This window comes from Cydia amplana, chromosome 20 (assembly GCF_948474715.1).
Source record: "Cydia amplana chromosome 20, ilCydAmpl1.1, whole genome shotgun sequence".
NCBI lineage: Eukaryota > Metazoa > Arthropoda > Insecta > Lepidoptera > Tortricidae > Cydia > Cydia amplana.
Genome location: NC_086088.1, coordinates 11,848,743 through 11,865,246, shown reverse-complemented (window position 1 = coordinate 11,865,246; position 16,504 = coordinate 11,848,743). Strand labels below are relative to the sequence as shown.

Sequence of the window (16,504 nt, the reverse complement as noted above, 5' to 3'; positions counted from 1 at the left end):
CGAATTCATTTGTTGCCCACCATAATGCGACGCTATGATTGGTCGAATTTATATGTTTTGTCCCTCACGGAGGCACGCGTAGACCACTTCTATAGGATGCTACCTTCTATGGTGGGGAATAAAACAAGATGTGAGACTGTGACAAGGACAAACAATAATAGCGCTTTCTCTGCTACTCCTACTGAAAGATACATAAGACTATCCCGTTCTGTCAGTTATCCCCACCACTCATGCCCAATCCAGTTATACTAGATTCATGCAATGGAGTCGCTGGTGTGTTCAAGACCATAGTTTAAACGCGGTTAAGCGCCATGTGAAACCCCCCACAATGGATGAACAACACTGATTGAGTATTCGGTTTTTACAAAAGGCAACCCAAGCCTGTCAAACAACAAAAAATTGCAAAATTTATTTATCTAGTGCGTTGCCTGAATTTGATATTTGATAAAAACAAGTATTGAAGCAATAAGATAGATATATCTTTATAGTTTATAAATGTCATTAATTACAATTAAAACGTAATTTCATCACGAAATGGCTCATTTACAGTACATGCCGGGTGATCCCCGGTTAGTCGATCAATTAGTTTATGAGTTAAAATCTAAAGGAATCTTTGATCAAGTAAGTTTTTTTATTCATTTATTTACGTTTTGTCCTATAAATCGCTTGATAAACTCGTAACTGTTTGCCCTCTATACTTGTTATTCAAGTGTAAAATACAATGAATCGATCATTAGTAACTTCAATCGTAAGTTTTAGAATCTGAGATCAATAATTTCTCCATGTTGTGTTTAATCGAACTCCTCAAGTTGAAGTCATAATCTGAATTCATTGGAATACTGACTTGATAATGATGTGAATATGTTTTCTAGCCACATCTTTTAAATAACATATGGAAAAACATTCCTTTCCTTTCATATTATTATGCTGTTGAAGTGTTGAGTAGCATAAAAGTATCATTGTTATCTGCCATTACAGTAATGAGATAAGAGGACATCTCACAAGTGTATTAGTTGGTCTAAAAAAATGTAATAAAGCCCAGTAAGACTATTTAAAAGCTATTTAAAGCTCTACACTAACAAAATGGCTTTTAACACAAGCAACAGCTTATTTCAACATTTATTTCAGTATTTAAGCTTTGCTCAGTGTGCTTAAAGTTTTAATTTTTGTAGTTAAAACAGTAAAAACCATCTTATTTAAAATTAAGAAAGATTTTAGGTTACATTGATTGACCTTGAATGATTTTACAAACATGTTATGTTTCTTTGTTTAATCATTACTGGTTAGTGTTTTTATATAAACAATATTAGTTTATATAGTACTGTAATCGACTGTTGATTTTAATCCATACAAAATGAAAGTATTTGGGTTAATGAAATAGGTAATTCATGTTGTTATTCTACAATGTTGCTTGGGTCACACTTGTTGTTGCTCGGCACTTGGGTCACTTGGGTGACAGACTTGGGTCCTTTGAGCCCTCTCCTGTAAAATGTTACTGTAGGTGTTTTCAGATTCCTACAAATAACTTGAGTTCTTTTCAACTTGTTAGAGAGACCAGTATCTTGTAGAACTGATTCATTTTCAGAGAATGCTCCCCTTTCTTTACCAAAAATTCAATATAACACCTCTATTTTCTTTAGTGCCAATTATTTCAATAAAATCTACCAAATTGTTGACTGAGTCTTTATTTGGAAGCTCGATTCGAAATATTAATTTGAAGTTTAGTCTTATACTTATAAAAGTAATTCATAATTCATTTATCATCTGTAGAATTCACTTACTAAAGGAATTTGGTACAGAACAATTCAATGTCAGCCCCCTCAGGTCCCATGGTTTGACAAAAAACTAAGTAGGAAACAGGTAGTATCACTCCTTAGGCTTCGTTCCGGGCACATTCCATCAAACAAATTCAAGCACCTGATGAAACTTGCTGCAACACCAAACTGCTCTGAGTGTGATAAAATAGAAGACGTCCATCATGTGTTGATGGAGTGTGTCCGCAATGAGGCGCTGAGGAGTGACATGACATTCATCAAAACTACCAACTTAGGGAGTTGCAACGTCGTCCTGGCATCGCCTCTATTGGACGAGGCCAGGATGATGTGCAACCTATACCTAAAAATAATGTAGTGGTGTAAGTAATGCTACACTACTACATTATTACTTGATCTCACTACAGGGGTGACATAGTCACTGTGTGACAAAACCCCTTTAAAATTTAAGATAAAAAAAAAAATCTGTAGAATGTATACAATGATGGAACATAATATAGAATCTCCGTGGTCTTGCCATTAGGCGTGCAAACACTACTTAAGTACTTACTACTACAGTCAGCAGCAGAAGTTGCTAAGCGGGCTAGGTGTTCAAAATGATCTTGATGCGACTTTATTGTCAAGTGTCTGCGTGTCAAGGTAATTTTGAACACCTCTCCCGCTTAGCAACTTCTGCTGCTGACTGTATTTAATATATAAGTCATGCAATTTACAAGAAGTAAATTTTAATTTGTAATTCCAGTTCCGCAAAGATTGCATCTCGGACGTGGACACGCGGCCGGCCTACCAGAACCTCCGGCAGCGCGTGGAGAACTCCGTGTCCTTGTTCCTGTCCCGGCAGACCTGGAAGCCGGATTTGAACAAGAACCAGCTGCGGGAGAAGCTCAGGAAACATATACTTGAGTATGTACAATTGCACATTAATCCTTTTTTAGGGTTCCGTACCTCAAAAGGAAAAACGGAACCCTTATAGGATCTTGCGACTCGTGCGTCTGTCTATCTGTCCGATCATTACCCACCCTTCATCTCCAAAAGTACTGGGTCTAAAATTTTGAAAAAAATACTCAAAACAAAATATTACAAATGGTCAAGCGTGAGTCGGACTTAATGTACGGAAACCTCACCGGAACGCGAGTCCGACTCGCACTTGGCCGGTTTTTTCTATTGATAACCAACTTCAACATTTCAAAGAATGGTTTCAATTCATGTATGTATGTATGTATAAACTCTTTATTGTACAAAACACAAAACACAAATTTATGGCACAGGATAGGCAGTACAAAGGCGAACTTATCCCTTCAATTCATTTGACTCCAATCCAGAGGGCAAACTAGGCTCTGGTTTCCTCATGATGTTTTTCGTCACTAATAATTCGACAAAATTTTATTTTGACTATGGAAGCCTAGTGGTAGCTACCTACACTTGTAAATAAAAGTATGCGGTTAACCATAACTTTGATACACATTTGACAATCTAGTAGGTCTACCAAACAAAGGTACCGACTTTTACAAGCGTATGAATGTTGGCATACTTCTCCAAATTCGTTAATCAGATTTTTTTAAGCGGATTTAAATTAGGAAACAGTCAAAATTTCATCAAAATTGTAAACCACAATAATTTTGTCTACAGTGGCAACTATCTCGAGCAAGGCGTAGAAAGAATCGTGGACCAAGTAGTCAACCCCAAAGTGGCGTCTGTCTTCATACCACAAGTAGAAGACTTAGTTTACAACTATCTTGGCATAGCTCGCAAGAAGTCCACCCCTGAAACATCAAATGACAAAGGAAACACCTCCACTGATCTACTGCCTACTGATTTAGAAGCTGTCAGTCCCGGATCAGTGAAAAGTGATGATAAAGATGAACAAATGGAAGAATCTAAAGATGAAGGAATGGAAGTTGGTGATGATAAAGTAAAAGAAATTAATATCAATGATATATCCATGCCATCTGATATAGAACCTGAAAAAGAGGCAGATACTCAGCTTTCTGGTATCAGTGATTTGACTTCACACGGTTCTGAAGCTAGTTTAGGTAAATTGAGCATACCTATGCCTGCTGAAGAAATTAATCTGGAGAACATACCGTCTCCAGAGAACAGTCCTCCTAAAATTGATTTAGACAGCATTGAGTTGCCTAAGGAAGAGCCAGAAAGTATTGAGTTGAAAGATATACCTTTACCTGATGAGAGCCCAAAAGAAGAGAAAGACCAATACTTTAAACCAATAAACAGTGATGATGATTCTAGTTCTGAATCGTCTATTATCAGAAATATGTCACCTCTGACACCAATCAGGAATTTCAATAATGAAAATTCGTGCGATGCGCAACAGGCTTTTGATAATGATTCCGATAATAAAGATGATGATAAAAAGGAACCCAATACATTTAGATTTACTATTGATGCGAAATCACCTGAAAATAGTTCTGACGTCAAAGATATTAAACCAGAAAAAGAAGAGCAAGCAAATTTGGCGTATCAATTTAATGAGCAAGTTAATATCAACACGTTTAACACACCTTTATATGATGACAGTTCTAACAGTCACAACTTACAAATCGATTATGAAAGTGATGCTAACAGCAAAACTAATTTGGATAAAATTCCTTTCCCTGATGATCCTACGTCGGAAGATTCTAAGAAAGAATCGACAGATGAGAAAAGGAGTCACAAAAGCTCACACAGATCTAGAGATTCTCATAGACATAGCTCTAGCAGCAAAGACAAAAGAACCGATTCAAAATACTCAAGTTCAAAAGACAGAAAAGATTCCAAACAAGACAAGAAATCTTCTAAAGATGACCAGAGTAAGTCCAAATCTAGTTCTGATAAGTCTAAAGAAAAGGACCGAAAAGAAAGCAAAGATAAAGATTCTAAACACAGAAGTTCCCATAAAAGCTCCAGCAGCAAAGATTCGAAGCATAGAAGCTCAAGTTCCAGTCAAAGGCATTCTAGCAAACACGATGACAAGGACAGGAAGTCTAGTAGTTCAAGCAATAAAGATAAAGAAAAATCAGATAAAAGTTCAAAGGATCACAAATCTTCAAGAGATTCTAAATCATCTCGTTCAGATAAAGATAAAGATAAAAAGAAGAGAGACGATAAAGATAAGGATAAAAAAGATAAGAAAGACAATGATGATCATTACAGTGCATCAGGCAGAGGAAATCGCACTCGTCGCTCAACTGACAGAGATTCCAATGATGGCAGCTCATCTTCAAAAGGATCACATCATCCATCTAGCTCGAAATCCTGTGAAAGCAAAACGAATAAGGGTAACAGTTCCAAATCTGATAATACTTCACCGAGCAGCCATTCTACAAGCCCCAGTGATAAAGAAAACGTATTGAAAGAAGGAAATACAAAAGCTAACGTAAATCAACCGAAACCTGTCAGAGTAGATACACGCTTAGAAATGCCAATGGCATCACCTCCGCGCCTCCCTTTTGTACCGGACGTGACATTGAAAAAACCTCGATTCGCTGCGAATTTAGCAGAAGCAAAGCGGCTAATGAAAATGAGGAGATTCTTGGATGAAGAACAGAAGAGAATGAATCAAGAGGCAGCGTTACTTTTAGAATTCCAGGCGAACGTTAGACCCAGTCTGAGTCAAGTATATTCTAGCGTCTCTGGCCCTGAACTAGAATTTGCTTGTATTTCTAATACTGCGGAATCACAAAAACCAATAATAGAGACGAATTACGCTGAAGTGAAACCTATTGAAGAAATCGAATATGCTCCTGATTCCATAGAAATGCAACTTAGTGAAATGAATAAGGAAACGAAGAAAATTAATCCAAGTGAAATGGAAAAGGAAACTAAGAAGGAAGATGAAATAAAAGAAGAAGAAGTTATGAAAGAGGCAGAAACAAAAAATAATAATCCAAGTGAAATGGAAAAAGAAACTAAGAAGGAAGATGAAATAATAGAAGAAGTTACGAAAGAGGCAGAAACAAAAAATAATAATCCAAGTGAAATGGAAAAAGAAACTAAGAAGGAAGATGAAATAAAAGAAGAAGAAGTTACGAAAGAGGAAGCAGTCGAAACGGAGGAAGTATATGAAACTATAGTATTAAATCAGCCTGACTTTGAGGATACAGAGAAGATATTAAACGAAATTTCAAAGAAAGTATACGGGATTGTAGATGACGAAGATAGTATAAAAGACATTTACAAGCCAGAGCTTAGAAAAGAAGAAGAAATAACAGAAGGCATCAAAAATGAACACACAGAGTTTGAAGTTACAGTCATAACTGAAGAAATTGGTGACGATGAAACTGTCGGGGATATTCCTGATGATGAACTGAGAGTAGTCATTCAACAAGAAGATCAAGAAGATAGATTCGAGTATTTCGCAGAGCATGAGAAGTATAATGCCGAATTAGAAAGAGACAAATTCGAGAGATTCCTCAAAACTTACACAACTGATATAGGCAGTAACAAATTATATCTTATAAACTGTGATTCCTACGAAGAAAGCATTATAAAAGAAGTAGCACAGACCCATGGCAATTTCGAAATTATAAACTATCACAAAAACGGCCACATGAACAAGAATATAGTTAAAAACATAAATGTATCAAACGAAATCGTTCTACCGCTAGACAGAAATACACCAACTATAATGAGATCCCCAGTATTTAGCCCTACAAAATCAGAATGCTCTTTCGAATTATCAAGCGACTATGATGCCAAATTAGAAGAAATGGTAAATAAGGCATCGAGACAACAGATTATGGAAATCATTCTTGGCGGTACGGAGCCGGAGGAAAGTAATGTGCCACAGATAGACTATTTTGTGGAGGATAACATAGTAAAGCAAGATGATTTGAAGAGGAAACTGTCGGTTGAGAGCGATAATAATAACGGGCATGTGCTGAAGCCGAAATTGAGGAAGACGAGTGAATCGGATCAGATATCGTCTACTACTGAAGGTAAGACCTTTTCATCATATATCAATATTTTGTAACCTTTCTTTTATAAAAAGTCTCATACCAATCCAGTCTATACATTCTTTAGATATTTTGATTATTCAGTTCAGATTTTTCCTTAGCTCTGATAAAGATCGGTGGCAAATATTAATTATTTTCTATCGTATTTTCACGGAAACGCACGAACGTGTCTTGCTATTTCAGTCAGTCTCGGTACAAGAAGTACTGAGGTTGACTGAAGTAGCATGACAAATACGAATGTTTCCGAGAAAATACGATGGAAAACAATCATGGATCACTACATCTATATATTGACTCGAAGATACACTATCTATAGTTCGTTTTTTTAGCATTAGAAATAAGGTAAACAATCTTGATGTGTTTTTCAATTAAAAGATATGTCAAGATCGCTTATCTTCTTGCAAGTTCTTTCTAATGCTAAAAAAACGAACTAGTAGTTATTCTTTATGGCGTAAATATTTACAAATGTTTTTAGTAAGTCACTAATTCTAAAATCTAGAAGACAGAGTAACAACCTCACATTAAAATCAATCAATGATTTATTTATTCGGCAACCGTGGGATTTGGATTTCATGACAATGTAATCCAAGTACAAATCAAACTTAATACAGCTAGCGATACCGCTTTTAGTCTCTTGAATTTTTGCTTTTTAAGTTTTTAATTTTACCGAAGAGCTGGCGGCTTCCTCGCACAACGTATCAGCATTGCGATACAACGAGGAAATACCGACAGCATCCTTGGTACAATCCCTCGACGGTCTATTTTAGATATATGATGGTTATTAATTTAGTTTAGAAGTAAATACCTCTGTATACAGGGTGCTTCCTGTAACAGGAGCAATAAATTAAACTAAGGCTGTACTCCTCAAACTGACCAACATTTGTTCAGCAACTTTTAAAAATTAAGAATCCTTTAGACTTACTCTTTTTCATACAAAATAAATATTGCCTTCAATGTACGCTGGCATCAGTGTGTTTGACATTGCTTGTCACGCTTACATAACAAAATTTGCAATACATTGCGTCTTAGAATAAACTTTAAAGTGTAATAAAAATCAAAACCTGAGTTATTTTCAAAAGTTGCTGAACAAATGTTGGTCAGTTTGAGGAGTACAGCCTACAGTTTAATTTATTGCTCCTGTTACAGGAAGCACCCTGTATATTTATGTAAATAAATGATGTTATAGTTTTGATTTTAATATCAATATATGAATGTTTCCAGAGAGCCCGGACCCGCTGAACGTGAGTCGGAGTAACAACGTTCGCTCTAAATACTTGGGCAGGGCGCGACGAGTCGGTCTGCCCAGACCTAAGAGGGCTGGTAAGTTAAACATTTTTATTTATTTATTGAGAAACAAACGGTCATTCATTACATTAACATTAATCAGTACATAGACTTTTAGTTTCCTTAATTTATTTCCTTATAAATAATACTTAGCTAATGCACCTAAATTAGCACATACAACAACAATAGTACATTATTGTCGAGGTTCGGAAGTAGCTACTTGCAGGCTGAGGATTCGTTTTAAACGGACGACCTTGGGAGTCCGTTTAATTGAATCCGAAGCCAGCAAGTAGCCTTCCAGCCGAGTCATATATAGTGCTTTTCTCAAAAATGGTGCAAGAAATAGAAATATTTTACAGAAGCAACGTTCTAATTTTCACAGAAAAAAGTAAAACCATTAAAAAGATTTGCTTGCCGCTTTAAAAAAAAAAGAAGTGTATTTTCTGCTGAAAATACGCCAACGTATTTGAGACACCTAAATAGTCGCGGTACCAACATTATAATAATAAGTGATGATCATCTGTTTGGCTGTTTAATGGACCTATGCCTTTTTGATATGGCCATTTAAAGTTTTAAAAAGTTTGGAACTCGTTAAATAATGGAATTTGTATGCTACATTGCAGTCCCGAAATCGAGACTGCAATGTTTTAAACTTTATTAAATTTTTGAATGACCATAAACTACGCACTTCGCGACCTATTTTTTAACCGGCAACGTCGACTTTGCCGTCCATTTTTGAGAAAAAATTCTTACATAGGCTAATTCCCAGTAACTGGCCGCCCTAAACTAAAAATGAATTCTATTAACCTATAAATAGAATTCATTTTAGTAGTAAGCGGCTAGTTATTGAAGGCTGGCCAGTTATTGAATCCTTATACTAAAATGAATTCTATTTATAGGTGAATAGAATTCATTTGGTGGCCAATTACTAACAGTGGCCAGTTACTGGCGAATTACCCTATAAAAATGCGAACAATTTTTACAACATTTAAAACAAATATCTGTGAGCTTGTCTACATGAAGTTAAGTGATTAACATCTAAAAAAAGAAGTGCTTATTAGGTAATCTTTATGAACCTAACCTATACCTATATTATGTGAATGCTTTTTTCAGTAAAGCAATAGCGTCAGATACCTACATTGTGTGACTCAGGAGAACATAACCATGGCATCGAGTGAATTGGATTCACCCAAAATCAGATCAAAACCAAGACAATGAAAATAATTTTTACCCATTTATGTATTCCAGTGCACCCCAACAGTCCTTCGAGCGATAAGTCCGTCGAAAACTACGACACCAACGATCGTTCCCCAGACATCAAGATGAAAAGGACCCCCCATGTGCGCTACGACACCTCAGACCTATACAAGCCGAAACTCCACTATCTGTCCCGGAGGAATAATATTACATAAAGTTAGGTTACCATTTATGTACTAGATTCATTAATTTAACCTTAGCTTATACGTACACAGAGTCTGTGAGGAAAGAGAAGAGTCGTGGAATGTATAGTCTATTTTTTTATTCCGTAGACTAAAATGACATTTCATAGTATGAACATCATGTGTCATTTCATACTATGAAATGTCATTTTAGTCTACCGATTAAAAAAATAGACTTTACATTCCACGACTCTTCTCTTTCCGCACAGACTCTACAGTAAAACTTGTTTTTATTTAAAATGACAGCTGTCCTTCCGATAGATATTTCAATGGAGAATTGGTAAAAAAGTACCAAATAAATGGTAATAAAACAATCAAACTAATTTTAGTATCTGTAAAGTATTTGGGTAACTTCGAAAGCGGGAAATAGCAAATATCTATAAAACCAGTAGCACTTCATACTTTTGCATTTTGCTTAAGATCAATCTGGATAATTCCGTCATAGGGACTATTCCGTCTACTTGCGTTTTTCTCGAACAACGAACAAAATTGATAATTTCAGAGACAAAGCAGCGATTGCTTTCAGTTTCAGCAATCAAAAGCAGATAGGTTTTTTTCCTACGATTGAAAATCAAAGAAATATACGCTCGTGAACGGAATCCCCTATGACGGAATTAGCCACATTTTTACAATAGAAAGTGCTTCTAGTTGATATTCGCCGTCAAAATTACCCCGCTTTCGAAGATACCGCAACGCACATTAACAGTTTACATTACAATAGGTTAGGTACAGAATAACGTCGTTTTATAGAATTATTATATTAAAAAGCTATTATAATTAGATTAGTGATTAATGATTAACCAGGTTAATCATGACTTATTTGTATTGATTGTATTCCCAAACAATTTGTACTATCAATTATTGCATTTGCAATATTTTAATTAAGTGACCAGTTTAAAAGAAATTCCATCTTTCCTATTGAAAGGAATAAGAAGACATATAAAGTAATGTTCAAAGGTGCATTAGGTTAACTTCGACAGCGGGGTAATTTTGAAAATGGTAAATGTCTAAGGTCAATGTGTCCATGAGCGTATATTTCTTTGATTTTCAATCGAAAAACCATCTGCTTTTGATTGCTGAAACTAAAAGCAATCGCTGCTTTGTCGACGAAAGTATCAATTTCGTTCGTTGTTCGTGAAAACGCTAGTAGGCGGAATAGCCCCTATGACGGAATTAGCCACATTGACCTTACTAAACTAGAAACACTTTCTACTGTAGCAACAGTACGCAAAATGCCTAGGCAAGCGTTGCAGTAGGCGCAGTAGCGTACCTAAGTGTTGCTAAAGTATGAAGTGCTGGTTTTATAGATACTTGCCAATTTATCCTGCTTTCGAAATTACCAGATGCATTTCTATCTGTCAATACTATTGCCACAAAATAAAATAAATAAATAAATATTGAGGGACATGTTACACAGATCAACCTAGCCCCAAACTAAGCAAAGCTTGTACTATGGGTGGTAGGCGACGATATACATACTTATATAGATAAATACATACTTATATACATAGAAAACACCCATGACTCAGGAACAAATATTAGTGTTCATCACACAAATAAATGCCCTTACCGGGATTCGAACCCAGGACCATCGGCTTAGCAGGCAGGGTCACTACCCACTAGGCCAGACCGGTCGTCAAAAAACACAAAATTTTACACTACTTTTTGCGTCTTCTTATTCCATTGTCTCTGCGTGTATTTTTTGTCCGTCCGTTTCATTTATACAAGCACCAGATAATATTGGAAATAAGATTTTTGTTCAGTGTTGTAACTATATGTATTAAAAAAGTAGATAGATATACGATACTATACGATGATATATATTTAGGGGTAAAATGATTACAGGTAGAATATATAAAGTCATAAAAATGTGACATTAGTCTAGAGTTAGACCAAGGCAAGTCTGCAACTATTTTCTTGCACACACAGTGCAAGTGCTATTTTAAACGTCAAACTTCTATGAAATTATGAGTTTATGACGTTTAAATACCACTTGCACTGCGTGTGCTATCAAAATCGTTGCAGACTTATCGTGGTTTAACTATACATACATATTATGATCCTTGCCATATTATAAGCACTCGGAGTCGCAAATATGGCTTTTAAATATGCTTTAAAATCCTTACTTTAGCTGAAATAAACTTAAGTTTCATGGTAACTGGATTGGCAAACCGTACGTACACCGACATCTAGTTAAGTTATAATATTTAAAACTTTCGCGTTTTGAACACATATTAACTCACATTTATAGACGGGTCTAACGCGAAATTTATTCAATTACCTTTATTTACCGTTTTGACATTTTGCTGGGACATTAGTTACCCGCGACCATGACCAGTGAAACCTGTGTCGAAACGTCGGTAAATAAAGGTAATTGAATAAATCTATACTTCGTTTTTTTAGGATTAGAAATTTGGTAAACAAGTTTGATGTGTCTTTTAATTGAAAAACACATTTTAAAAATAAGTTACGGTAAATATGTAACAATTATGAATCTAATACGATCTTTTATAGTCTTCTGCTTTCATAAGTAAGTTATTGATTTTTAAAAAGTGTTTTTCAATTAAAAGACACATCAAGATTGTTTACCAAATTTCTAATCCTAAAAAAAACGAAGTATAGTTAAGTTGTCAGTTATATTTTGCGTCACTTTGTGCTTCTTAATATTAATTTGTCTATGACCCTACCTTGTCAGACTTGCATCCACCAATGAGTGGAAATTATCAGAGGTATACTTTTTTAAATAAAAAGTTTATTAGCATGGGTTTTGTTCGCGCTATCACTTTGATGTGGCGATATCTTGGAGGATATAATCAAACGGAGACGCCATGTCTGTAATTTTCTGTACAAAACAGTCTGCCGATTTTTGCGGGGGAGGGGAACGTCAAATGTATGCGTAACATAAAAATAGCCATGTCAGATAAACGTCAGTCCATACATTGTGTATGACCGTTGGCCGCCTATTTTCGACAGAGGGGAAAGCCTGTTAATGGCTACTCCGTTTAGTTGTATCCTCCAAGGGCGATATCATAGTGGTAATAGGTAGGAAGCAAAAAAAATGGCGACAGGATATTGTAAAATAAGTTTATCTCAAATAATTTCCACCATAAAACCTGTAACATAGCCATGCACATACTTAAGTAGTGTAGAATGTTTTATAAATAATAATTATATTATTACATTTATTACAAAACGTTTTTCGAATGTTAACTTTTTCAACATAAGGATGATTAATTGAATACCTATAAATGTTAAATAAATAATCGTAAAACCGGTTTACTTTGTTTTTATTTACAGAAAGTAAAACAAATCAATTTATATTTGCATATTCAAACATGTAGATAACATCTGTATAATACCACACACAAAACAAACTTCAATAAAATACATACATATTATGTGCGAAATTGCAAGGGAATTTCTAACCAAGTCAATAATAATAATTGATTTTTGGATATTTTATTACCCATTCACAATTGAACTAAATTTTAGTACGTATATTCCTAGAAAACAACATTTTACAAAGGTAGGTACCTATAATTAGATATAGCTTACAGGTCATCACTGTAATGCAGCTGTAATGTCATTAGGTAATAGAATATTCCATTCATGACCGAAATCCAAAAGGACCTAAGCGCATAAACCCTAGCTTGTCCTACGACCTTTTTCAAGCAAAGCTAAGCATGAATGGTCATTATTTACCTTAAAATTGCTGTAACTTAAGTGTATTTGCTTTACACGCGATTGTACATCGTATTTCTTAAATAATATGTTCTATAATGGCTTGTATTTGTGTCGCATTGGATCATTAAAGTTTGTTTATTTCCGTTATCAATGGTTCAAGTTCATCTAGCTTGTATTGTGAAATCGATATCGTTTGTGGAAAATACTATTTCAGATTAATAGAGTATTATTTGAATCTCGACCTTATTATAATGTTATAAGGTGGAATATTGATTAAGATTTCTATCGTCTCGAAGAAGTTATGGCGTTATGGATGGCTTGATTTTTAGGGTTCCGTACCCAAAGGGTAAAAACGGGACTCTAGCTATTACTAAAACTCCAATGTCCGTCTGTCTGTCTATCACCAGGCTGTGTCTCATGAACCGTGATACCTATATACCGAATTCTGCAAGCGCCATTTTAAATTTTCCGATAAAATACCTAAGTTCCAGCTGGCTCATGCGTTTGTTCGCCACCAACGTTTTAAAAAGCTTCCCATCTACCTGTACAGTTACCATCAGTTAGTCACTGACATAAACGCCGTCGAGAACGTAATTTACTTTCTATACATCCCGTTTGCACTAATATGCGAGTGCGAGCGAGATGTATAGAAAGTAAATCACGTTCTCGACGGCGTTTATATCAGTGACAAACTGATGATGGTAACCGTACTGTTCGTAAACAGTCTTCGTAGCCTATGGACTCTTGGTAACTTGAAGTTTGCTACGGGGCACACCAAACCGAGCGAATACAGGTTCCATCCAAGCATCCTATGCAGCCATTATGAAGCTTTGCCTTACACACCATAAAAACACCACATATAGTAATCATCAGCATCATTTTAGCCTTCGGTCGCCCACTGCTGATGAGCACAGGTCTCTCTTCGTGTACGCCACTTGTCCCGGTCCTGTGCTAGTCTCATCCAAAAATGCCCCGCGATACTTCGAACGTCATCCACCCAACGAGCCAACGGGCGCCAGGCGCTTCTTTCATCCGTAAGCGGCCACCAACCCGTCAACATTTTGATCCACCTGCCATCACTGGTCTGCCTAGCAACGTACATGTCCCGCCCAACTCCACTTAAGCTTGGCAATGACGTCACCCACACGTATCAACTACATGTATTCAAAGGAAGTTATTACGCTCACGTTTGTCCCCAGTTCTAGAGGGAAGCATTCATTTGACCGGTGCAGTAGCAATGATAGCATGTAGATATAAATTGGCTACGTCACATGAACATGCAAAACTATTAGTTTTATTACACATCCACTCGTGGTAGGTATCCGGCCAATGTGTAGCAAATTACCCACTTTAGTCATTTTGTCACGAGACATACCTATAATTAGGTGACCTTGGAATGAGAGCATCTTGGAACTAATAATAAATGTGAATGTAAATATAGCTTTTCATGGATGAAGTTTCAAACTTAACACATTCACAGAAACCACCTGGTGGGCGCTCGTGAACTTTGCTCAGATACCGGACAACCCGCTGGGCGAGGTGTTTTATACGAAGCTATAGACGACCGGTTTCTGAGGTAGTGCGCCGTTTTTTGTCTGGCAGTGAATGTGTTAATATTAGCGTGGGACTCGAAAGTAATGGAAAAGTTAAAAAAAAAGCAAAATAAATAAATAGTCATTTATTTAAAACAATTACAATGCTTACTTGTTTTCAACAGATGCATTGATGCTGGTATTTTTCCAGATATTATGAAACATAGTAAAATCATCCCGCTGTTTAAATCAGGAACGAAAACAGATCCAGCGAACTTTAGACCAATTTCAATACTACCGGCATTAAGCAAAGTGTTCGAGAAACTTATTCTGAATCAACTATTGTCACATTTCAACAGAAATAAACTGCTGGATAGCAATCAATTTGGTTTTACCAGAGGTCGATCTACTACTGACGCCGGTGCGGTACTTCTAAAACACATCTTTGACGCTTGGGAAAAAGCTCAAGATGCTGTGGGAATTTTCTGTGATCTGTCAAAGGCATTTGATTGCGTTGATCACGAAAATTTAAAGAGAAAATTAAGCCGCTATGGGATAAAGGCTAGTGCCCTTGACCTAGTCTCATCGTACCTTTCGGATAGAACTCAGCGAGTAGTTATTAATGGAGCTCAATCAGCGGGGTCCCCGGTAGCCCTCGGAGTGCCTCAAGGTTCAATTCTTGGTCCCTTCCTGTTTTTGGTATACATTAATGATTTACCAAAAGTTGTGCAAGATAGACATGATATAGTGTTATTCGCAGATGACACTTCCCTTATATTTAAAGTGGACAGAAAGGAAAATAGCTTCGATAGCATTAATGAAGCGCTATCTACCGTAGTAAACTGGTTTACGGCAAACAATTTGCTTTTGAACGCCAAGAAAACCAAATGCATCAAGTTTACGCTACCTAACGTCAAGCAGGTAACTAACAGCAAGATTAAAATAAAAGGTGATACGCTGGAATTTGAAGATCGAACTGTTTTCCTGGGAGTCACTTTAGACTCAAAACTGCAATGGCATGCACATATAGCCACTCTAGCCGGCAAACTCAGTTCAGCAGCCTATGCAGTGAGGAGAATCAGACAGCTAACAAACGTAGAGACGGCCAGGCTGGTATACTTTAGTTATTTCCATAGTGTTATGTCGTATGGAATTCTGTTGTGGGGAAAAGCGGCAGACATTCAGACAATATTTGTGCTGCAAAAACGAGCTGTACGTTCCATCTATGGACTGGGCGCTCGAGTATCTCTGAGAGAGAAATTCCAAGAGGTTAACATTCTTACCATTGCATCTCAATACATACTTGAGAATATTATGTATGTTCGGAAAAACATCCACGAATTCAAGCTTAACAGTGACATCCATAACTATAACACTAGAAACAAACATAAACTTGCTGTGCCCGCCCACCGCCTCCGTAAGGTTAGTACGTCTTTCGTCGGGAACTGTACACGTTTTTATAACAAAGTCCCTACTGACATAGCGAATTTACCACTTACCAAATTTAAGTCACACATTAAGCGCTCCTTGTTAAGTAAGGCGTACTACACTGTAAATGATTTTATACACGATAGAGATGCCTTTAAGCCTGTAGCTTGATTTCGATAGTATGATAAGAGTTCAATAAATATTGTTTTTTCATTGTAAATTAAATATGCTAGTGTCCAGTAGAATTGACACATGAGACAATCATGTTCTCGCTTGATTATATTGTTTAATTTAATTTTAGTTTTGGACACTTGGAGACCATATACATCTCTAAGTAATTATTTATTTTATTTTTAATGATTCTGACACTTGGAGACCTTTACATCCCTAAGTATTTATTCATTTTATTATTT

At 36.2% G+C, this 16,504-nt stretch overlaps 1 protein-coding gene across 1 annotated transcript; it reads left to right on the top strand.

Moving 5' to 3' along the window:
* The first annotated feature begins 403 nt into the window (after window positions 1-403).
* Window positions 404-9,420, top strand: LOC134657432 (biorientation of chromosomes in cell division protein 1-like 1). Its single transcript, XM_063512982.1, has 5 exons — window positions 404-621; window positions 2,515-2,675; window positions 3,402-6,706; window positions 7,946-8,044; window positions 9,257-9,420. The coding sequence occupies exons 1-5, from the start codon at window positions 535-537 to the stop codon at window positions 9,418-9,420; spliced, it is 3,816 nt and encodes a 1,271-aa protein (XP_063369052.1). The 5' UTR covers window positions 404-534.
* The last annotated feature ends 7,084 nt before the right edge of the window (window positions 9,421-16,504 follow it).

Bases quoted from the DNA above. Each gene is read 5' to 3' on its own strand.
- LOC134657432 (XM_063512982.1), top strand. From the start codon at position 535: ATGGCTCATTTACAGTACATGCCGGGTGATCCCCGGTTAGTCGATCAA. The intron at 622-2,514 runs GTAAGTTTTTTT...TTGTAATTCCAG, and splicing joins CTAAAGGAATCTTTGATCAA to TTCCGCAAAGATTGCATCTC. The intron at 2,676-3,401 runs GTATGTACAATT...TTTTGTCTACAG, and splicing joins CTCAGGAAACATATACTTGA to TGGCAACTATCTCGAGCAAG.